The sequence below is a fragment of the Coenobita brevimanus genome, chromosome 62 (assembly GCF_032717465.1).
Source record: "Coenobita brevimanus isolate Jiangsu-jjx chromosome 62, ASM3271746v2, whole genome shotgun sequence".
NCBI lineage: Eukaryota > Metazoa > Arthropoda > Malacostraca > Decapoda > Coenobitidae > Coenobita > Coenobita brevimanus.
This window is the reverse complement of record NC_137015.1, coordinates 39,769,905-39,794,844: the sequence shown is the minus strand read 5'-3', so window position 1 is coordinate 39,794,844 and position 24,940 is coordinate 39,769,905. Positions and strand designations below refer to the sequence as shown.

Below are 24,940 nucleotides of genomic sequence, written 5' to 3'. Positions count from 1 at the left end.
ACTGACGACATTGCTTACGCAGGAAGCTAAGGATCATTGTTGGAGGGAGGACTAAGACTGATTCAGCACAGCTAGAAGCACGGACTTGAGGTAATGGTGGCACGTATTACACGAGGCATTGGAAAAGTGTCACTTCTGAGGTTGCATCCACGAAATTCACGTCATTTCCGCAATTTACTGATTTTGCAAACTGTTGCTTGATGTTGCCGTGTATTATGAAACCGCGATTAAAAATCGGGCGATTTAGGAGATTCCACTTTATTTAATAAGAAAGTTTCATGCTCCAGCGGCAAGTTGGGAGGTGGGTGGCATGTCACTCAAACACTTCTGCTTACGTTCATCGCAACTCATGCACGGGGTCACCTTAAAATACTTATGGGTAAAAAAATAATTTGTCACAAGAGATGCCTTCCACAAACCAGCTAAACTTAGTTATGTATCTGCAAATATTCATCATCATAACACTGGATTCTTTCTCCCATTATGTAACACCACACAGCATTTCAGCTCTCACCATCTCCACCCCTCTTCCACTTGCTGTTCTTGTTTTCACTCTTTTCTTCCATTTCTTTCCTCTTTTGTGTTCTTCTCATTCACTCCCTACTCCACGTTTGTATCTCTCACCTCCTATTCTCCACTCTCTCTCTCTCTTCCAGTATATTTCTCTCCGTATTCTCCTTTACACTGCTCTCTTCCTCTTCTCCCCCCCTCCCTTTCTTTTCACTTTCTAAGCCCTCTTCCCTTCTGTTTCTTCTCATCCACTTCCTACCTCAACATTTCATCTTTCATTCCTCTTCATTATTTATTCCTTACCCAAAGTTCCATCTTTAAAACATTCAGCAACATCATCCTTACAACTCATTACTTTCTTACTTCATTATATTCTTGCATTCACGTTAGCATTCCGTCAACAAACATAATAATTTAATTTGTGCTAAAAATAAGTAATGGAGTTTATTTTGTGGGAATGTACAATTTGTAACTGTAGAGGCCTAAGGCTGTCTTTATATTTCACTAATTCATCTTTTTACCTCACCTCAAGCCTTTTTCACCTTCTTTAAGCTCACATAATCCCACATCTCTTCTCCTCCTTACCTTCTTTTATCCCTCACTTGCCTCCTCTTCTCTCCCATACCTTTAATAACTTTCTCACTTCATCCATTATTCTTTCGTTTCCTCTCTTTCCCTTCATTCCTCCGCCGTCCCTCTTTAACTAGCAAGCTCTCTCTCTCACATTCCCTCCATTCCTTCATATTCATTTCCTCTCTCTCCTGCAATCTCTCCTTTTCCCTCTTTCCGCCTTCTCTTCACTGTCTTCCTACTTCACCTCTTTATGGTCATACTCATCCTCACAGTGCTAGGCAGCCCAGTGGACTTTGGTGATTGGGTCTGGCTCCTTTGTCTCTATTCCCTCCTACTCCAATACCTTTCCATCCCTCCCTCCTCCCTCACCCCCCCTCCTGCTCCTGCCTCTCTACTGCCTTCTACTCCTCCTTTTCTTCATTTCCTCTCCTCTCTTCCTTCTAACCTCTCTCAAATTTCCTTTTCCTTACATTCTATCTCCTTCATTCATACCTCTTTTCTCTTCCTTCTCACCTCCCTCATATTTCCTTTCTTCTCTATTCCCTTACATTCCCTCTCCTTCCTTTATAATCTGTTTCTTACTCTCCTCCCACATTCTCTCCTTTCCTCACTTCCCTTCTCCTCTCATCTCTTTCTCTTCACCTCCTCCTGTTCATGTTCTTCCTAGGAGTACCAGGAGTACTGGGAGTTGCCACGGAGTTTGGTAACCGAGACTTCATTACTCCTGCCTCCCTACCCCCTCCCACTCCTCCTCCTCCTCCACTTCCTTTTCTCTCTGGACTTTTCTCCCTGGCTGCTGTTTTCTTTGACCCTGAAAAAACAAACGAGAAAATTTGTTCAATTAAATACGTTGAGAGAAAAAATAAAGAAAAACAGCTTGGTTAAATATAATGAGGATAAAGAAAGGAAGGAAATGGAGATAGGGGAGAGAAACAGAAGGAAGTAGAGAAGAGCTGAAGAGAGAGACGTGCAAGGGAGAGAGAAGTCGACAGAAGGAAGGAAGAAGTAAGAAAGTGTGAGAAATGGAGGGAAGGGAAAAAAATCAGAAAGCAGGAAAGACAAGTTGGAGGGAGATAAAACCACGAAGGAAAGAGTATGTGATGGAAACATGGGGATGAAGATGAAAGAGGAGAAAGGAAACGGTGGGAAGAGGGGGTACGATGGAGGAGGATGAGGTAAGAAACAGACAGAGGATGGAATGAAGGGTTAAAATGTTTATTAAAAACTTATTGCTAACATTAAACATAAAAAAATACCCAATATACAACAGAAAGAAACAGGAAAATAAAAAAAAGGAAACTCAGATTTAAAAGTATGGTCATGGTAACCAAATTTGAATACAGTACTGAATTATGGTATTAACCCGTTCTTTACAATGAATCTCCAAAACTGAATAAAATGTTCTCATGATATCAAATGTAAAACAGAAAAGATGCCATCATAGTAATGGCATTAAAGGAGACTATTTCTAACCCCTTCACAATCAGCTCTCTCCTTGGCCAAACAAAATTGTCTAACAGTAACAAGAATTACAGAGAGAGAGAGAGAGAGAGAGAGAGAGAGGAACATTGTACTGAAGGGGTTAATATCTATAATTATGAACTTAGGAAAACAAAGAACTTAAATATACTTACATTATTTAAAACAGGCATGCACTCAACTCTCTTACCTTTAAGGAAAATAAGAAAAATATAATTAGCAAACACAAATACAAAACAAAAACTCATGGACTTCCATGAAGCAAAAAATAAATAAATAAAAACAAGTACAGTATCAAAACTAGAAAACATGCATTTTATATTAAAGTATTATCATATTTATCATTAATCATTCTTTATTACTATATTATTATTATTATCATTATTACCACCATATTATTATTCCTATTATCAATGCTACCAATTAATTACAAGAAAAACTGTGTATGCAGTACTGTACTTCACTAAAACACCAGAAGTAAAATGTCTTTGCACAATAACCATACAAATCTGATCAATACAAATTCAGTTTATATCCCCCCCCCCCCACACCTCTCTCTGGTATGCACCTTGTGGTCTGGCGCGAGGGTTTGCAGGACAGGCATTGGGTCCTGGCAGGAGATGTGAGCGCCAGCCTTGGTCCCACGGGGGGATGTTGTCATGGCACAGTGGGCAGCGGTTGGCAAGAGGTTCAGGCTGACATGCTGGAGTTAAAATAATATGAAGCATGAAAACACACAACAATAAATTGTCTTGCTGTCAGTGTTGTGATTAGCTATTCTATCTATCTATCTATTGCCAGATGCCTTAATCCCGTAAGGGGTGGCCACAAACAAATCATCTCTGTGTCGCCCTGTCCCCCACCATTTCACCACCCTGCTGCCAGCTCACACATCCCTCTCTCATATACCTCTCCACTCCATCCCTCCATCTCAACCTTGGCCTCCCCCTCCCTCTCCTCCCCTCAACCTTACTCACATACACTTTCCTCGCCTGTCTCTCGCTCTCCATCCTCTCCGGATGACCAAACTACCTCAAGTTGTTTCTCCTAATGCTTCCTATCATGTGACATTCCCAACTTCCACACAAAAAGACTTACATATACAGTACATTAGTGGGAAGGGGGAGGGAGAAAAAAAGATGAGGGGGCTCAAGATTGCAGATATGATGATGACACTGATGATGTAAACTGCTCTACAAACACCACAAGACACCTAATGACTTACGTATGCATGTCTTGGCAAGGGTGTGTGCAGAGTAGGTGGACTTGGTGATGGCTTCTGAGCACCTTTCACATCGCCGGTAATCACTTGACGATGAACACTCACCTGGCAACACCAAAACAAAATATAAGAGAAAGAAAACCACATGGGGACAGTTGCTTACCTGCAGTTGATGGGTCTGCTTGATCACACAGACCCTGAGATGAGAAACAACAACTATAAATTTTAATGTAATAAACCACACCAACTACAGTAATGATATACAGTAACAGACAATATTTCAAGTTACTTGGGTTCTGTTTCACATTAATATAATACTGTTCGGTAATCTACTTTTTATGGCTTCACTTCCAAGTTCTGAGTGAATCTGGTGCTTGAACATGTGCCCATGTATCTGTTGTGAAGTGCCTTTCTGTAATGGGTGGCCACAAATAAATCGCCTCCATGTTGGCCTGTCCTCTGCCATGTGCCTCTCAACTCACACCCCTCTCTCTCATATATGCTAAAACACTTCCATCAAAGCTCGGTGGAAGGATGAGACAATAGAGTATATATAACTGAGTATAAAAAGTATATATATGACAGTGGAGTGTCATGGAATAAGGAAATGATGCTGAGTACTATAAGATAAGCCATCTGGTCCTTTTGTCTGGGTCATCCCTGGCAAGATGCAGTGTCAGTCATACAGTACATAGTGAGACAAACAAACAAAATGACAAATGGACAATGTAGATAGAAACTAAGTCAGCCTACCATCAGATGTGTAGGGAGAGATATGCTTAGCGGTCCTTTTGTCCTGGTATTGCAATGGGTTCACAGGCATGGACTGACAGACACAGGGGAATGAGTACAGAGACATGGACTGACAGACAAAAACACTGAAAAACACACAAACAGAAACAAGCAGTACAGTTGACAGAAATTAAGGTAGCCTGTCACCAGATAGATCCATTTCAGTTCCAGGAAGAGGAATTAAGATGAGTGTGATACTGACCAAGGAGGTGGTTTGTCAGACTGGCGACCTCAACCACCTGGCGACAGTGGTGGCAGCGTGTCAGAAGAGGGCAGCTCCGCCAGTAGTGCACATCCAAACCCGCCTCGCTGAATCCAGAATCATACTCGCCACAGAAGATGCATGTTCTGGGGGTAGGCAGTGTCTGAGTCAGGTATTGATGAATGGAGAGGATGGGAGAGGGTATAAATGGAAAGAGGAAATACAGCAAGAGGGAGGAGGGAACAGAAGAAAGGAAGTAATGTTAAGGACATGGATGAGGGCAGGCATGTGAAGAGAGAATATAAAAAAGCAGGAAGAGGAGAATACAGGTACAGTCAGGTCCCGTTCCCACCTACCACAATGTGATGAAAATGGATCCGATATTTCACAACCTCAAAGTATGGTAACTTAAAAAAAATAGTTCATGCTAATCAATATACCTGAATGAGACAGACCACCATATAACCTATGATCACTGAAACAAGACACAAGAGTACAGATATTTTATAGCATTTTGTTCGATGTTTCAGAATTTAAAGCAGTGCAGGAGTTTTACACTTATTTACTGCTGACTGAACATGACAACATTTTCTTAATCTGTAAAAATAGCTTTATTACCTCATATAGATTTTCTTCCAAATTTATGAAGCTATATTACAGTACAAAACACTGTACACTGCAAAATACAGTATGTGCAAACTGACAACTTACACCAGACTCTAGCACTGTACAGGACTTATGGCAAATACTGTAACACTGAGTGAGTGCTGACTCTGAGGCAAAGGCTCTTGCCACAAAGAATATGTTGCATTCAAATAAGCAATAAATGTTTTTAGTGCTTAAGACCATTTCAATTAAAGTAACATTGAGTCTACATATATCCCTGACAATAAATGACAACTGCCAGTGTTTTGCACTTGATTTCTTCACTGATATAAAAATTTATGATGCCTCACCTGTCCTCAGGGTCACCAGGTGATGGAGGTGCTGAGGGGAGGGCACCATTGAGGCGAGACAGCGCCCTCCCCTTCACTTCTGACTCGTCTGGTGTTACGCTGATCTGAGGCACTGCTCCACAACCCATGTCCGCCTCACTCTCAACTTCCCACACCTCCTCCCTGCCTCTCCACACCTCCTCTGTGGCTCTCTCTACCTCACCCCTGCCTCTCCACACCTCTCTATCTGCCTCACTTCCTCTTCTTTCCTCACTCCCTCCTCTCCACGCGTCCTCTCTTGCGTCTCGTATCTGTTCCCTTCCTTCTCTTGTTCCATTCACTTCTCCATTGTTTACTCTTCTTTCCACCTCTCTTCCTCTTTCTTCTCTCCAGTCCTTCCCACCTCCTTCTCTCCAGTCTTCTCTGCTCCCTCTTCTCCCTTCTTCCCTCCGTAATCTGGCCACTTCACTTCCGTCTCTTCTCTCTCTTCCCTCTTCCCTCTCCCACCTTTTTCCTCCCACCCTTCTCTCCTCTTCCTCTCCTCCCCCTCTTCCTCCCACTTCCTCTCGTTCACTGCCACTGCTGCTGCTTGCTCTACTGCAATGCAAAATACAGATTATTAATAAAAAACTGTCATAAAAATTAGGACAAAATTCAGCATAATTAACCATCACCACAATCATATCAACCCAATTTCATACTATTTCAATGGCATGGGTGGATAAAAAAAATACAAAAAAGAAACCATATACAGTAAGTAGGGAAAGTTAACCAGTAGACCACTAGGATTCTACTCACCCCACATACTGGTGGGAGACAGAGTTAGGCTGATGATGGTAAAGAACTAAAGATTTAAAAAGAAACAATACTGTTCAGGTAATAGCACAAAAAAAAATATACAGTCTGGGTAATAATAATAATAATGATAACAGTAATAATAATAATAATAATTCATCATTCATTCATTGCCAGACGCCATGTATCCCAGACGGGGTGGCCAAGGGCTTAGAGTTAATTGTTTTACAGGGAGGGGCACTAATCCTCCACCAACCCCACTTGACACGTAGGGATGCCAACAGCATCTGGTGTTCCCAGGCGGTCACCCATCCAAGTAATAATAATAATAATAATAATAATAAAGGTGGAATAAAAAGAATAACAGGTAATTGATGTAGGGGAGAGGAATGGATGGGATGAAAATGTACTGGAAGGATTGGGAGAAGCAGGGAGAAGAGACAGGCAAGAATTAGAAGACACAAGCAGGAATGATGAGAGAAAACGGAGAAGCAGATATGGTAGAAGAAGGAGAGAGCACAGGGGAAAATGGGGAAGAGAGAAAAGGAGAACGGGGAGGGAAGAGAAAGAGGATGAATATGAGAAGGAAAGGAAAGATAGGGAAATGGAAGTGGAGAAGGTAAAAAAAAACAAAACTGCAAGAGAAAAGAATGGTGATGGAACAAAGGAAGGAATGAGGGGGGATGGGGTGCAAAGAAGAGTGAGGGCGGTAAAGGGAGGAGGGAGTGATGGGGAGGAGGGAGATGCGGGTAAGTGGGAGGGGAAGAATGGGTTGTGGGGGAGGTGGGAGTTGGAGGGGAAGTGGGGATAACTATGGTATATAATGGAAACTTGCTACACAAATCTTTAGTACAATAATACAGTACAGTAATGTTCTGGTATGTATTAAAACTAATACATATTGTATAACCACACAGCAAAATAATAAGTGAATATCTAAGAACACACACACATAAGAAACTCATACAATCTCTCTCTCTCTCACGCTCTCCCTGACACACACACACTGATTCCAAGTAGAGGTGTCATTTGTCACCATTTATATCAATACTGTTGTAGCAACCATAGTCAAGGAGATTCCTCTCTTCCTCCCTCTCCTCCACCTCTCACTTCTGTCTTTCTTTCATCTTTACCACTCTCACTCTTCCTCCCCTATTCTTTCCACTGTCACCCTTTCTTCCTTCCTCTTTTTTTTTTTCCCTCTAACTCGTCCCCCCCCCCTCTCTCTCTCTCTCTCTCAAGACATCAATATCATCAATTATATAACTGTTGCTGTGGTGATCAGAGTAACAGTACTCTCTTTCTCCCCCTCTCTCTTTTTTTTCTCTCTCTCTCAATCTCTCACTTATTCCACTAAACTTTATTGCAATTTTGAGCTTATCTTTAATTATCACTCAATCAACACTTGTCTCAATCTATTTTCCTATTCTGGGCATAAATTTGACACTCTATTCCCTTGGGCCAAACAGTCCTCCTACCATACCTGTCACACACCTTCACATGTCACCACTTCAGCACCAATACCCACCATCCATACTGAAGTGCTAGGGCTGTTTCTTTCAAGACTGGTGTGAGGGTATTATCAGGGGTGTTTTTAAAAGTGTGAATTGTGGAATATCACTGAAGTCTCACAATATTCAAACCATCTAACTGTTCCCTGCTTCTGCCTTTGACTGAACTCCTCCCCTGTCTGTCACCATTCCACGTCTCTAATCACATGATCACCACCTTGTTTAAAATCCAACAGTATCATCATCATCATTATCATCATCATCATCATCATCATAACCAACTTTGCCAATACCACTATTTGAGAGGGTGTGTAGGATTAGGGGAAAAAATATATATGGGGAATCAGTGGCACATAAACCTCTTCCATGATTGTGCACTGTGAGAATGGCCTTTGGTACACTGTCTCCAGAATTACTATCCTTTCTTTACTAAACGGTTTAAAGTAGCATATTTTGATGACCATAAGAGCAGAACTATTTAGTGTGAATTTCAAGGAAGCTTTTCTTGTTCTTTAAGGTCTTGAGTTATCTTGTTTTCACACACACACACACACAAACTAATTTTCATGAGCACTTGCATATCATATGAAGAGAATGTAGCATAAAAATGACCTCAGAGCCTTCCTCTGTATAAAAACATACCTCAGGCATCTACATTTGATGGTTATAAAACTTTACATTTTTCCATACATATGCTTGGTGCCACAAGTTAGAGAACTAATAGATTAGCTGTATTAGTTGCAATGAACTTTAAGCAGTACATATTTCTGTGCTTTACTGAAGAACTGACAACAAAATAAACATAAAAAGGGTAAAGTATGATAAGGATTTACTGTATATATTCAGAAAACATTGAGCCTCACCTTGAACGGTGTGTGGGCGTTGCAGTAGTGGTGGCTGTGGTGGAGCGGTGCGCAGGTGTAGTGTTTGTGGCAGGGTGTGGAGGACCACTGGGCTGAGGCGGGGAGCTGTGTGGCGGGGGTCTGGAAGGAGGCACTGACTCACGCTGAAAGGAGGACACAGAGTGAGTGGTGTATGATGATGCATTATTATATGGAGTGAATGAACTGGAATGGGGAGAAGAGAGCAGAGGGAGGGAGGGGAGAGGGTAGGGAGCAGGGAAGGTGAACAGTGGGAGGGAGAGGAAGGAGATGGTGATGTAATAAATAAACAGATAAAATAAAACGTAAGAGGGGTGTAGTAGGAGGGAGTGGGTGTAAAGAGATGTAAAGAGAGTGAATGAAGATGGACTGAAAGAAGGAAGAGGGGAGGGAGGGAGAAGAAGGGATGGGATAGGGGAATGAAGAAAGGTAAGAAATAAGTGAAGGAAAAGGGAAGGGCAAAGGGACAGGAGAGTGATATGGAAGGAAGGGGAAGGGAGAGGAAAGGAGGGGAAAGTAAAGGGAGGCAATAGGGAAGAAAATAAGTAAAATGAATGAAAGAGAGGGAGAAGTGGAATGGAGGGAAAGAATGATAATGGGAGAGGAATATCAAGTGTAAAAAGAAAGTTAAAGGAGTATGATTCAAGTAGCTGGAAAGTGAAGAGGAGGGGAGAGGAGGAGGAGAAGTGAGAGGGGAAAAAGGAATGATGATTATAGGAGGGAAAAATAACAAAAAGAAAGGGGAGAGAGGATGAGGGAAGAAGGCTGGGGAAGGGCGGTACTGTGTAGAACAAAGGTAAGGGGAAAAGTTGTGAGAGGGAGAGGGAGAAGAGAGGGACAGATAAGGAATAGGAGTAGAGAGGGAGAAGAAGGGAGGGGCAGATATGGAAAAGGAGTAGAGAGGAAGAAGGAGGGAGAAGAAGGGAGGGACAGATATGGAAAAGGAGTAGAGAGGGGGGGAGGGAGAGATGGGGGGGTGCAGAGTATTTCAGTTCATGGTATCGAGTACTCAGATCACCTCACTGTATATACTAAAAGCGTGTCATTCTCAGAACACCAAACACAACCCACTGCAATCAATATCTCCAGCATACTCTCTCTCTCTCTCTCTCTCTCCCATTCCCTCACCTTCTCACCACACCTCTTCCTTTCCTCCCTCTAAATTATTCCTCCTCCTTTCACTATTCCTATGTTTTATGTATTTTTTCCTGTTTTACTTTTAATATGTCATCCTCTGTACATTTCCTTTCACTCATTCATTTTCTCTCCTTCCTTTTTTCTTCACATTCCTTGCTTGTCTTCTAAGTACATCTCTTCTTTCATTAATTTTCTCTTATCAGTTTTACTGTAATTTCAAATTCCAAAGTTGCATCTTCTTTTTGTTTTGCCTACTACTTCCTCTTCACTGTTTTGTCTCTCCCTTGCCAGCTTGCTTTCACCCTGTCTTTCACCACAAATCTCTCTCTCTCTCTCTCATTAAGCATCACATTATCTACTTTACATAAAAATAAAAAAACAGACAATGAAATGGTGTAATACCGAAATTCAGTGGTCTTCCCCAAATACAACACTCCTGCTTGCTATTTTCCAACAATGTGGAAAGAATTCAAAAAGTGGAAAAAATACTGTATATATATATATATATATATATATATATATATATATATATATATATATATTATCTGCCCAAAACAACACTTAATTTCTTCGCTATAAAAGGTTACCCCAGGTCGAAAAAAAATCTCTGGCGGTAGCAAGAACACTATACACCAAAAGAAACTGAAGGGCTTGTTGATTATTTTTACCCTGGCTGCAACATCTCCCCCAAGCTAAGGAAATTATCTGCTGGTAATATGATTATTATAAAAATTTTGTTATTACATTAATGCAGTTAATAAATGACTGGGTGTAATTATTGGTTCTTTGCAAACTTACTTTCACAGGGAGCTGATATGTGCAGCTGGGCAATGGTGTTGAATCCTACTTTTTTCTTTCCTTATCTCTTCTTTCTTTCAAGCTTCCTTGTCCTCTCAATCTCAGATATTATATATTTTCTCCTCCTCCTTCAAGTTTACTCTTGCTTTCCATATTTCAGCACAGAAGTACACACTTGTAATACCTCTTCTATGCAACTTCTAAGCAAATGTATTAGCCAAAAATAGCAACACATCCAATTTAGTTGAAACCTTAAATGACAGAGTAATATATTCTCACCTAGCCTGCCCTGTCCTATCCTGTCTTGTACTGTCCTGTCCTGTCCTACCCTGCCTAGACCTAGCATGTCCTGTCCTACCCTACTGTGTCTTACCTGTCCTGTCCTGATCTGATCTGTATGGTCTTGCCTTGTTCAACCCTAGCCCTGCTTGCCCTAGCCTGACCTAAGCTTCTGATCTACTTACCCTAATCTTTAGTATTGAATCTTGTTACACAGATCATGTTTGCCTTGCTTTTTCTAAAGCACTCATAATCATTTCATCCCTAACTATTCCTGCAATTATATCTGACCTTCAAATTCAATGCATCTATCTATTAGTATACCCTGCACTGTACTGCTGCACAGTCTGCTTTTCTAAGGCCATAAATCAATCTGATGAACTTTATGAACCTGAACCAAATCTAATGAACTGCTCTTAACAGTAATTACTTAACCAAATCTAAATTATTTGCTTGCAGCTAAACTAGCCTTCTCTACCTTGCTTTTTGTCATCCTACCCTACCATATTTCAACTAAATGTAATAGTACCATCAACAGCATCACCAAAATCATAAATCCTATGTTTGCATATAGATTACACAGCTAGTTTGATCTCATTTGGAAAAAAAAAAAAAAAAAGGTCTCGGTACCATCACGCTCCCATCATGTGTCGAAAAAGTTATTAGTCCGTGGAGGGTACCATATCCTTTTGTCAGTATAAGGAGAGGGTCTGTAGTCTCCTGCATCCACCCATTTTGGATATTTCATAGTATTTTTTTTTTTCTATGCAAAAGAAGAAGGAACCAAGGGCCAGGAGCCAGCAACCATTCCTTCCAAAATAAAAACAAAAACAATATAACGGAGAGTCAAATTCAAGCTCAGTTCATTTCGATGCTAGGAAAACTGTATTTGGAGAGCATCCTTTCTTTTTTATAATAGAGACAGTTTACCCAGCTATTATCAGACCCATCCTAGCCTAATCTCACTTTCCTTCCCCCACCTTCTTGTCCAGAGCCTCAAGCTGCTCAAACAAATTCCTGTAGAGAACATTCTTGCGTGCAGGGTCATCTTGTGTGGGCAGTGTCTTACGCACAGGTCCTGGGAAGTGTGTGTACAGCGACAACAGCAACTGCTCTCCAACCTTACGCACATCACTATTTTGGTGCCGGAAAGCTGAGTGTGCAAATTCCACCAGGTGCTTAGGAGTGAACCCACTGTAATGATAACATACACACAACACAGTTACATACCAAATAAAAACAAACAACACAATGCTATCTCATAAAATACACCCATACTGAAGTTGGCAACGGTACAGCAGTGGTCTTCTATGGACAGGAAATTTAACCTAATGTCAAATGGTTGCTGGAAACTGTTGGGCACAAGAGAAACGGAATGGATAATGTGTAAAAGAACGTTTCCTGTCTATAAATGATTATTGTGTGGCAACAACATATGTAAACAACAATGACAACATTCACCTCATTACATTCCCTCAAACTTACATCTTACCATCTTCACATCTCTGAACACTCCTATGCAAATGCCCCACCCCAATCACATCCCTTGTTGTGCTTTCTCATTCATTTGAATAAAATATTCCTATGTCCTTCACTCCAAACTTATATGACCATTACATCCTACTTTTCTTTGCATCTACTCTCTGTAAACCACCAAAATCCTTGCTGGATCTCACCTTCCTCTCTCAGCATCCCAAAACATATATACTGTATCCCATTCCACTTACCTGGGTCAACGTCCTATTATATCTATCCCAAAATATTTACTGTATCCTATTCCACTTACCTGGGTCAATGCCCTATTACATCTCTACCTTCTTCACACCCTCCCTTCCTTAATGTTACATCTCATAACTAACACCTCACCTTTGCTGCATCTCATCCTATTCCAGACCCACAACAAAACACTCCTACCCACTACATACCCTCTCAGGCACTCACGAGGAGCCTATACATGCTGATGCTGTGCTCCCTGGGCGGAGCAGCCACATCTACCTAGGATCCAAAGATTCTCATGTTTCCCTGCATCTGGTCATGGGAAGGACCCTGTCTCAACCCTGATATGCCATCTACACAAAGGGGTGCTGGATCTGTACATGGTGTATGTACTGTGCTGTCCCTGTATGATGGCCCCAGAGAAGTAGTTGCTTACTTGTGGCTGACAGGCCTGCTCAGCCAGAAAGACTGAGGTTAAGCAAAAACAACACACCCTCTCAGTAAGTCAGCCCACATTTGATGCATCTCATTTCTCACCAACGTTCATGCATATCCTGTCCAATTCCCTCTTTCAACATCTTATTCTATCAGCATGGCTTTCTTCTACCTCTTTCACATACGATCTCCATCCACATCAATCCAATTATTAATGTATTCCACCCACCTCTCCTTGTCCCTGGGCAGTGACGTAACACCTTTTGCAGCCAAGTGACTCTGTACGATGGTGGCACGACAGAGGGCAGCACGAGGGTGAACACTGGAGGTCAGCGGTCTTGTTACCTCACCTCCAACACTACCCACACCTCTGTTCAAGATGGACAATTATATCAATATATGAACAAACATAAAAATATCAATAATTGTCTTAATTATATTTCCCATTAATAAATAGAATGGGAAGGATACAGAAACAGGAGCATGAAAGCACATGAATAAGAGTACAGTACAGTACAAGCTATCAACTGAATGCTCACTGAAATGCCTTCAAAGGCAATGACACATCATTAGTACATACAACACAGTTTACACATACAGTAGCAATAATAAAAGGTGACATAAAACTCATGAGCCATAATTAAGTCATCAACCTTCAACTTTCGTACTGCACCAACTTCAGCTGACTCTCAGTGATGGGCCATTTTTTTATACAGTTCTATCTAAAATTAAGCTCTGACAAAAAGAAATGAATTGTTGACATATTTACATGTCACTGAAAAACTGAGGTGATTGTTTGCACGACACAACAAATAATGTGGAACTGAAGATGACATATTTTTCAGCCCTACCACAATAACACACAGAATACAGAACTAATTAAACGTATGAAGATAAAGAGAAATATCTAGTTCCAAGAACCCTACAATGGATGACACACAAAAAGATGTCCAAGGGATGCCTTGCATTATTTACATGTCATCAAATACACACACTCAGGCCTAGCCCATTACAGGAGAACTATGACTACCTATGGTGAACTTTCTGAGGGTTTTTAATCACAAAATATGTAAAATAACACACTGCTGCTTTCTACCACATAGTTTTTTTTATTTTTTATTACAGTACACTGATGTTTTGAGCAGTTAATTTGCATCATGAAACAAAACGTTAAGGATGAAAATATCTGCACAATCGAGCATACTGATATAAGGATGGTGAAATGGAGCTACAGCATAAAGTCTGTGAGAAACAAAGTACTGTGTGTACAGGCACTGAATGTATATGTGGGTTGCTGTGCACAGGTAGGCTAAGATGGTAAGAATATGAGAAGAGAGTGAGTGAAAATATCTGTGTGGAGGACTGCAGAAATGTAAATGCCTCAGAAGGCAACAATGGAAACTGTGAAGTGACATCCTTATTCCCTTTAATATATTGATGTCTTTTTCATTTTTTTCTTGCTGATGCCAGCTGATTCATTAAACTTCGGGTGAAGCATCATTCAAAGTGTCCTCAGGATTACAGAACTTGACAAGAATGTTGTACTGTAGTAAGACTATGCAGCTTGGAGACAGGGTGTACCATACATATGTTGGCTCCCACACTTCACTTACAAGGCAGCTGTGACATATAGAAACAAGGGAAAAAAATATTAATTCCCCCTAACAACTTGGCCCTTCACTCATGACACCCTTAGCCTCCTTTAGAAACAGCCTTGCTCAGTGCCTGGTCTGATTATTCAGTACCAATATGACCTGAAACACCTTTTCAATGGCACTGTACAGATACTACATACAGCTGTGTCCCCACCTGTCAAGTGAGAAGTCCAACAGTGTGAGAATGGCATGGACGGCCAGCTGCTGTGTGCGGGTAGCATTGTCAGCAGTCTTGGCCAGCAGTTCAGGAAGCACTTTGTCCACTGTTGCTCCAACCTCTTTCTTGGCAACCCTGGATCAAAATTGGGGACATTAACGTTTAAAAAAAAATCTACAGTATAATGAAAGTTGATAAAACAGCACTATCCCACAAGTGACATAAAGCTACATGTGGATAGTTAGCCTGTGTGATGGAACCCAGAAATCTGAAGATCAAGAGGTGAATGTAATGGGTTAGGCTACATAGTCCTGCCATTTAAGAAAAGGCTGACAAGTCACATGCCCCTAAATGGAATTATGTGAGCAACTGACCCATCTACCAGGCATCCACTTAATAATTATAAGGTTAGTGTTACCAGTAAAACTACCACAGTACTGTACATTAAATTGTTTCCTGGAATACAGTAAACCAATTGGCTTGTCACTCAGTGCAGTCACCTGAAGGCAGCTTACATTAAGCACCCCATCATTCTTTCACACGTTACATGTTTTTCTTCCTCCTCCACTCCACTAATGTATCACCCAACAAACACCACAATTAACTTACTTGTGTTTTAATACGAAGTGTGACAGTATATGTGATAGTGTGTGTGATGCCAGTAGTCCCACGCTGTACACCTTGTCCCTCAGGGCTCTGCGCACCAGCACCACTGCTGCACGGACATATCTACGGGCACACAAGTGTAAGTTGATCTCTCGGCACTGGCATTTTTATCATTTGGCAGATATGTAAAGAGAATGTCCTGACAATGAAGAAACTGAATGCATATAAATTTGGCATGTCACACTAAAAAAAGGAATAAAGTTCAACAAGCAATAATGTACTACAGGATATTTAATTATGGTAATAAGTATAAATAGATGTTTATCACTTCATATAACAGTATTCATTACATATATATATACCCTACATCAGTCTGGGCACCCTTCAGCTATTTAAAGTTATCTGGTGGCTGCCATAATACAATATGTACATGATATCCATCTTTACAAAGGATTACCTGTAAGCACCTACTATAAACAAGGCAGACATCTCCCACTCTCATCCATATTCTTTCAACAGTTCTCATTTCCTTTATCTTCACACATGACATTTCCACACCATTACACCCCCAGATCTAGCTACATACCTGCCACCTGCTTGCACTTCCCTAAACTATGTCACACCTTAACACATCAACTACTTCCTTCCCACACCTATACTACTCTGTACATATGAGTAAATACTGTACATACCACTCTCTGCTTTTCCATACCCATCATTATTTCCATCATCTTCTTCCAAATCCATTAACAACAATATGACCCTTCCACACCTACTACAGTTTTTCCACACCCATCCTCACCTACCACAATCTTTCCACACCCACCCTCACCTACAACTTTCTCCCTCAACCTTCATCAATAAGCATTACACTTCGATATCTATGACAGCCCTTCCTCACTGGTAACAGCTGCCACATACATCTCCTGCTCCTCACATTTACCAAATACTACTGACACGTACCACACTGCATCTACAATTGTTATACACCTACTTCACACCACCTACACCCCTCCTGCAGCTGCCTCACACCATCCACACCTCTCCCACAGCTGCCACACATCACATATGTCTCTCCCATATCTACCACACACCACCTACTCCTCTCCCACAGCTACTACACACCACAATCCTCCAATACATTACACACACCCGTGCCACACCCGCTACACACCTGTCGGGTCTGATGCCGGCCTCGGGTGTGTAGGCAGAGAGGTGTTGTTGAAGCTGCCTTAGACCTGCCTCCTTCTCACTGTAGTTTTTGCTGTATATCTTCTCTACCTATGGACAAGAGGTGTTGTTTGAGAAGCAAGGCTGGGGAGTAGTGAAAAGTGTATGTGGGAGAAAGTAACAGTTTACATAATGCCATTAAGGAGGAAGCATCTACTTGCTCTTGTTTAAATGTCTGGGCTAATCAGACTAATCCCCAGCCTCTATGTCCCTGACGAGGCAATGAAAGATGATGGATGGATGTAGATGAAGCACATCTATACACAATTATACAGAGACGAAATATTTGCAGATGGTTATGCTTGTGAGGTGGAGACAGGATTCCAAAGCTTGAATAACAGTTGGGCCTTTTTCACTGGCCATGCTATTTATCACTCTCCTACTTTCATGATTTCTTTGTTTTTGGATTCTACCTGAGTTATCTTTTTCAGTGGGAGCAAGGGTTGAGATGATGATAATGACAAGGAAGAAAAAGGAGTGATGGACAAACTGATATAACAAGGGTCACCACCAATTCCATGATCTTCCTTGTGAGGAGTACAGGTGGTCTACAACATTTAAGAGTGCATGACCATCTGACACCACTTTTTTTTTTTTTTTTTTTTTTTTTTTTTTTTTTTAACAAGATGAATTAAACAGGAAAAACAAATGTAGCTAATAAAAAAAACTTCCAGACACCAGGTTACAGGTGCCTTCCATTCATATTTGATCAAAAGCCCTCAAGCCACCTCTTGGGAATCTGAACTTGCATGTAACAAACAACTGTTACCTTGACTGGCTCTTTAAACCACTAGAACGTAAGGCATGAAGTGAGGTGCGGTGAACTGACAAGAGGGGGGAAATAAAGGAAAATGGAATGAGGACATGGAAGGAAACCTCAGGAGAGTGGGGAATGAAGCAGAAATGAGGGTAATGAAGCAATTGAAGAGTGAGAAAGGAAGGGGACCTGAGAAATGAGGGGAGTGAAGTGGCCTGATGAAAGAAGGGAAATTAAGTGATCAGGAAGAGGAGAAATTAAATGAATTTGAAGGGCATAAAATGGGATGATGCAAACTAGAGAGGAGCATAAAAGCAAACCAATGACAGGAAAACAAAAGGATATGAGAAGAGAGAGAAATATGCAAACTGAAGCAAAAGGAGGAGCATCAGAGAATGTAAAATTGATTAAAATCAAGACAGGGGAAGGAAAATGAAGAGAAAAATATGAGAATAAAACAAACATAAATAAAACAGCCTGAGAAGAAGAGAGTGAATATGATGCAAAAAAGGGGGAGTGAAGCAAACTTACATGACAAAAAAGGAAAGGATCTGAGGAACAAAGAAAGAAATGTAATTTATAAGGGAAATGAGGGGAATATATACAGCTTATTATTTCCCTTATGAGGACTACTGGGCCTTGGGATAGGCCACTGCCCCCAAGAAATAGGCCCTGAGCCTTTGCCCAGAGTCGGACACGTAAAAAAAAAAAAAAAAAAAAAAAAAAAAAAAAAGGAAATATATGATTAAAGCAGCTATGAGCGAAAGTAAGGAATACAATGAATGAGAAAATAAATAAAAAAGTTATATTAATGCACGGTGTAAAAGGTGAATGAGGTGAGCCAAAGTAACTCTTCAATCAATCCAAACGGTCTCTCTTACAATGAATACGATGAACAGGCTTTTGCCATAATACAGTATAAACTATGTCATGAAGGTGTCTGATTGCTGGGTTTGGTTTGGGGCTGGGTTGGGCTGGGTTAGGATATGTTAGGTCTGACTACAGTAGGTTAGGTCAGTTTAGTTCAAAAAGCCATGACTGACCAATTCCCTGCCGAAGACATCAAGGGGTAGCGCGGCATCCTTCTTGTCTGTCTCGCTGAGGTTGACCTTTCGGCCCACCAGCGCCTCCTCCTCCACCTCCACCCGCTCCACCACTGACCGGCTGTGGGCACAAGAAAGGCTATACAGTACTGCTGATCACACAAGGGTCCTTAATGCAAAAACTTACGGTAATTGGTGCTCAGTTCTAATTTTTCCCTAAAGGAGAGTCGGTTTTACATGAAGGTCCTTTCATGGTAATGCTAAATGAACTGAGACATAAGGGAAACAAACTTTGCTTAACAGTCTGACCAGCTTGGAATCAAAGTGAAGTTCTTCCAGTTGCACAATGAATGTACTCTAGCCGATTTACTCTCACTTATAAAAATAATAATAATAATAATATTAATAATAATAATAATGCTGTAAATGCTACCTCTCCATAATTTATGCTGAGTTGTGATGGGACATGAGTAATAAAATATCTTGCTACTTATGAAGAAATATTAAGGAAATGATGCATAGATGAAGTATTATTGTATTCTGCCATTAAATAAATTAAAAGGTAATTTGCAAAAAAGGGAAAGCAAGTCTCTGTCAGGAATAAACATATTTCACCCACTGCACCACTGGGGGGGAGCAGGTGGGGTTAGATGGAGGGATGGGGGACATCTGCGGGTGGAGTATAGTAATGAGGGGTTAGGGTCACAAGGTGTGGGTGTCACAAGAGGAGAGAGAGGGTTAGTAGGGGGAAAGAGGGATGGGTGGGGGACATGTAGTTTATGGGGAATGAGGGATGGGTGGGGGACATGTAGTTTATGGGGAAAGAGGGATGAGTGGGGGACGTAGTTTAAGGGGAAAGAGGGATGGGTGGGGGACATGTAGTTTATGGGGAAAGAGGGATGAGTGTGGGACATGTGAGAGAAGGAGGGGTTAGAAGGCTGCAAAAGAGGGGAGTGAAGAGTGGGTCAAATGTGTCAAAGAGCTGGCTTAGTGGAGTTGAAAAAGGAGGGACAGAAGGGTTTGTGGGGTGAAAAGTGGGGGAGGGAGGGACTTGGTGAGTGAAAGAGGGGGAGGGAGGAGTTTGGTGGGGTGGAAAAGAGTGGGAGGGAGGGGTTTGGTGAGTGAAAGAGGGGGAGGGGAAGGGAGGGGTTGGTGGGGTGGAAAAGAGGGGGATGGAGGTGTTTGGTGGGGTGGAAAAGAGGGGGAGGGGAAGGGAGGGGTTGGTGGGGTGGAAAAGAGGGGGATGGAGGTGTTTGGTGGGGTGGAAAAGAGGGGGAGGGGAAGGGAGGGGTTGGTGGGGTGGAAAAGAGGGGGATGGGGTGTTTGGTGGGGTGGAAAAGAGGGGGAGGGAGGGGTGTGGTGAGTGGAAAAAATAAAAAAAAGGGGGAAAGAGGGGATTGGGAAAGATGAGGGTAATGGAAGGGATGGGAGGAATAGGGGAAAGAAGAGATGGGAGGAAAGGGAGGAAGAAGAGAGGTGATGGATCTGGGGGCAGGTAAGGGGAGGTGGGAAGAGGGAGAGGACGGGAGGAAAGAAAAGTGGGGAGGGAGAGGGAGGAATAAAAGGGGAGAGGGTGGGGGGAGGGATGGTGTGTGTGTGTGTGTGTGTGTGTGTGTGTGTGTGTGTGTGTGTGTATGTGTGTGTAAATGAGTAGCGAAGCGCAACTAGATGGGGGGAGAGATAGGGCAGAACAGGGGAGAGTTCGTTACCACACTCACGCTACCAACACTACCACGAAATACACGAAAAATTGTACGAAGAGGACGTGGCATAACACCTTCACTCCAACGATGTAGTTCTCTCCGTGCCATCTCTAGACAAGTTTCATTCTGCTAAGGAGTGGCTCTTTGAATAGAAGGGATTAGACAAACACTTCATCAACCCTCTCAACCGCCCTAAGCTGAATAAAATCGTCTGGAGGCAGCAAGAATGAAATGTATTGTGGCGTAACTAAGGTGAAACGATTAATATAAAGTAAAATTATAAAGCTTATCCCATTTAACGCATTATTCACTCACTGATAAAAGTAACATGGCAACAACAAATTTTATGGCAACATCGTACTGAAGGGGTTTAATATAACACTATCACCACAAACACTATACTGAACACAATACACATAAAATATTTCTCTAGACACCCGTACTAGCTGAACACAATTTACGACTTTAATCTATTTCATTTCTTTCGATGATTATCCATATACAAGGTCAAATATCAGACGGTAAAAAACTGAGATGGTGGTGATGGTGATGATGACTGTTTTCATTGTTACTGCTGGTATTTGTGTGTATTATTGGTACTATCATTCTCATTCACCTTCACTACCTTCAGTAATTGTAATACTGTATGGTAATCACTGTCACTGGGAATATAGCCTTGGATGATGATGATGATATCGATAGTGAAGATTATGATGATGATGATGATGATGATGATACTGATGACGATGATGATATGATGATGATCATGATGATGATGATAAACTTTCGGCTCTTACAGGGGAACTTAGAATCAGTATAATTTTTATCACTATTAATCACTCAGTCCTTATCTTCTACTGCTACTGCTACAACAACTACTATCAACCATCACTAATTAGTAAATTTACAAGAAAAATCTATAACCACAAGTGTTCCCTACAGTCGAACACACAACAAAATTTCTGTTTTCACCATTAACACGAAAACTTTCCCCATTAACACCCCCCAACCCTCCCTGCACGAGAGAGAGAGAGAGAGAGAGAGAGAGAGAGAGAGAGAGACCCTATTTTCCTTTAATACACAAACTTCTCCCAACACCGTACATACTGTGCAGCAGAGAGAGAGAGAGAATCTTTTCCCAATTACTTCACAAAACTTCCTCCTTCATACGTACAGCAGAGCCAGAGTGTGCATGGTGGTAAGGCAGGGTGAGGCAGGGCAGGGATGGTGTAAGGAACAGTGACAATGCGTGTGTTTGCGAGTGTATCCCCTAGCAACTGTGCTTGTTTTCACCTCACCCACACTGCAAGTTAGCAACATGGCGGCAATCTGACATTCGCGTTACCTCAAATCAAATAATCATTGTTTTGTTTTACTTTGCATCCAGTATCTATAGGCCATACTTTTTTTTATTTTTTTGCCTTAAATATTTTTGTCATTCGCAATTGTAGGCTTTGATAATTACATTCGAACATCGAATTAACTACGGTACTGTTTTTTCACCGAGCTTCTTAATAACTTTTTGCTAGAATTTTGCATCTCATTAGATAAATTAGTTAAAATTTTTGCAATACATGCTGCATATATATATATATATATATATATATATATATATATATATATATATATATATATATATATATATATATATATATATATATATACAGTATGTGTGTGTGTGTGTGTGTGTGTGTGTGTGTGTGTGTGTGTAACGGACACAAGCTATCTATTTCCCCATTGCTGTCGTGTCATGTATTTCATTTCAACTAACAGATGATATTGCTCAACTGAGGAGTCACAGGAATCAGTTTTGGCATATTCCTCCATCCCTCAAATAATACTATTGCTAATCCCCTCTCTGTAGAATGACGTCTGTATTATTTCAATACTTCTATTTTCAGACGATTTTATTCAGCCTATGTAATATTCATGGAACGAGAGGGGACTGACTGACTCTCCAGTACTAGGTCATTCCTATGCTGACCTATATCGTACTGACGCAGCAAGAATGACCTAACTCAGAGCCATCATACTGAAGGGTTTAAGAATTATAGTTGAAAGACAGATAGACGGACAGAAAGATGGGGATACATAAGTAGACAGATACAGAGAGATAGACAGAGACAAACAGACAGACAGATTGGTGAAAAGACAAAGACAGATTAATTGATAGACAGGCAGACAGACAGACATACATAAACTAATACACATCCTCAACATATTACTACCATATATTCCCTATTACTTCTACCCTACTACGCTAACAAGCCTACCTATCACCCACAGTCTATCTATCACCCACACAGCCACGTATCTCCCTGTCATTAGCCTCTCACCTACCAATATATCAGTACAAAGGGAATGCCAGGGCGATGGCGTGTTGTGGTGGGGTACACACACACACACACACACACACACACACACACACACACACACACACACACACACACACAGAATGACGCAATATGACAACAACAAAAACACGTAAAAGCATAGCACAGGAAAAATAAAACAGTGTCATGGAGAAAGAGGAAAGGACAAATACACAGCGTGAAGGAAATGGGGCAATGTGTAATGTGAGATGGACGTGGAGGATGGGGTGAGGCGGCTGAGAAAATGAGAACAGCGTAAAAATGAAGAAAAGTGAACAGAGTAAACGCTAGACACGAAGGAAAATAAAGGAGAGGGGGTTAGGAAAATAATGAAGACTACAACCAAACACGATCAACCCCTTCCCTACGGTCCTGTGCTTTCTTGTTCACTCCGGACGATTTTATTGAGTTCAGGGGATACATCGTGTTGTGAAAGGGTTAATGAAGGCTATACCCACCTTCTCCAGCTTGAAATCTCTCTTAACCAGAATAAATTTTTCTATAAGTAGCAGGAACAGATGTGAACAAGACAACGGTCACCTCTGATTGCCGCATCTCCCACACCCTATCCACCACCCCAAAAGATACGTCTTGTCTTTGGAAAACCCTCCCCCGACACACCCCAAACACATCCCAGAAGTACTGTACACCTCCCGCACGCTCATTAAACTCTACGCTTGCAACTTGCCAGCTTTTATCCATCAAAAAAGTACAGTGACTCATGAGTGACGCAGTTAGGGACACAATGGATTTGGCATACTGTGGGTGCATCATCATGTTGAAGTGATTATCAAAGACCATGAAGGACATATTTAAATGTGAATGAAACACACACACACACACACACACACACACACACACACACACACACGCAAAACAAGTCTGGAAACTTAACAGGAAGATTTCAAACAAAGCTCACGGTATCACGACGCATAGAAAAAAAAAAAAATGGTGACGGCGCAAAACCATGACTTCCTGCGTTTGTTTACATATAACTAGGGCGACCAACCAGGAAGCCGATGACGTCACGCAGGGGCAGCCAATCACGAGCTGCCAAATCACTTTCGCCCGCCCACAAGCACAAATCAGGGAAATCGGGGTTGCTTTTTCCGCAGAGTTCAGAATCAGGGACGGGTGAGAAGTGGTGGAGGGCAGGTACGTGTCCAATTTGCTGGTGGAAGATTAGAGAGACGTGTGTGTGTGTATTTTTGAAGTGGAGGAGCGGTGATAACTGTCCTGAATTTGCAAGTGGAGGAATCGTGGAGACTGTGTGCCAAAACTGAGAGTGGAAGATTGGTGAAGACGTTTGTGCAAAGAGAGCGAGCGGAAGACTGGCGACGTGGAAGACTGGAAGACGTTTGTACAAATATCGCGAGTGGACGACTGATGGAGATGTTTGTACAAAGAGAGCAAGTGGAAGACTCGTGGAGATGTTTATACAAAGAAAGTGGAAGATTGGTGGACATGTATATCAAATCTTCCAGTATAAGACTGACGATGTATGAAATTTGCATCAGGAAGATGTATCGGGAAAACTGGTGAAGGTGGGTGTACTAAATCTGCGAGTAGAAGATTGGCAACGTGTGTTAAAATTGTGCCAGGAAGATTGGCGGTGTGTCAAATCTCTCAGGAAGGCTGGTATGCGCCAAATCTGAGAGTGAATGACCGTGAGGCAGTAGCAAGCATACAGACATCATCGTACTGAAGCGGTCAAGTGAGGCTAATCTAGGTTATTTTAGGCTGAGTTACGTGGTTGAATTACGTAGGGTGACATTTTTGGCTGAATTACGTAGGGTGAGTTGGTTGAATTAAGTAGGGTGTTTTGGTTGAATTAAGTAGGGTGAGTTTTGGTTGAATTAAGTAGGGTAAGTTGGTTGAATTCCATAGGGTGACGGGATCTCCTTGGTTACTAAATCCACCTATACCCTCCTCACTCTAATCTGGCCTAAATCTGCCATCTTCAATGCTGAGATTAACACTGGAACATGGTGTAAGTCTTGAAGAAGTGCTATGGGAATGGACGTACAGGAGTCATATTCGGCCACTGAGCTACGGGAACACCTTGAATGGGACGAAAATCTGGGCCAAGTTAAGATGAACGAACTATGGCATCCGACGTTTCATACTGGGAAGTGGACGGAAAGAAGAGAAA

The 24,940-nt window shown here is 41.6% G+C and overlaps 1 protein-coding gene across 1 annotated transcript in view; it reads right to left on the bottom strand.

Annotated features, from left to right (window-relative positions):
• Nucleotides 1–1,553: 1,553 nt before the first annotated feature.
• Nucleotides 1,554–24,940, bottom strand: part of LOC145404047 (centrosomal protein of 104 kDa) — a 60,072-nt gene continuing 36,685 nt past the window's right edge. Inside the window, exons 7-18 of the mRNA XM_080275652.1 lie at nucleotides 18,714–18,834; nucleotides 16,858–16,964; nucleotides 15,687–15,806; nucleotides 15,075–15,212; nucleotides 13,495–13,635; nucleotides 12,095–12,308; nucleotides 8,883–9,025; nucleotides 5,735–5,896; nucleotides 4,779–4,924; nucleotides 3,788–3,889; nucleotides 3,131–3,265; nucleotides 1,554–1,894 (exon numbers count right to left, since the gene is read on the bottom strand). Coding sequence (XP_080131778.1) covers nucleotides 1,722–1,894; nucleotides 3,131–3,265; nucleotides 3,788–3,889; nucleotides 4,779–4,924; nucleotides 5,735–5,896; nucleotides 8,883–9,025; nucleotides 12,095–12,308; nucleotides 13,495–13,635; nucleotides 15,075–15,212; nucleotides 15,687–15,806; nucleotides 16,858–16,964; nucleotides 18,714–18,834 — 1,702 coding nt within the window. The 3' untranslated portion in view covers nucleotides 1,554–1,721. The remainder of the gene's footprint in view (nucleotides 1,895–3,130; nucleotides 3,266–3,787; nucleotides 3,890–4,778; nucleotides 4,925–5,734; nucleotides 5,897–8,882; nucleotides 9,026–12,094; nucleotides 12,309–13,494; nucleotides 13,636–15,074; nucleotides 15,213–15,686; nucleotides 15,807–16,857; nucleotides 16,965–18,713; nucleotides 18,835–24,940) is intronic.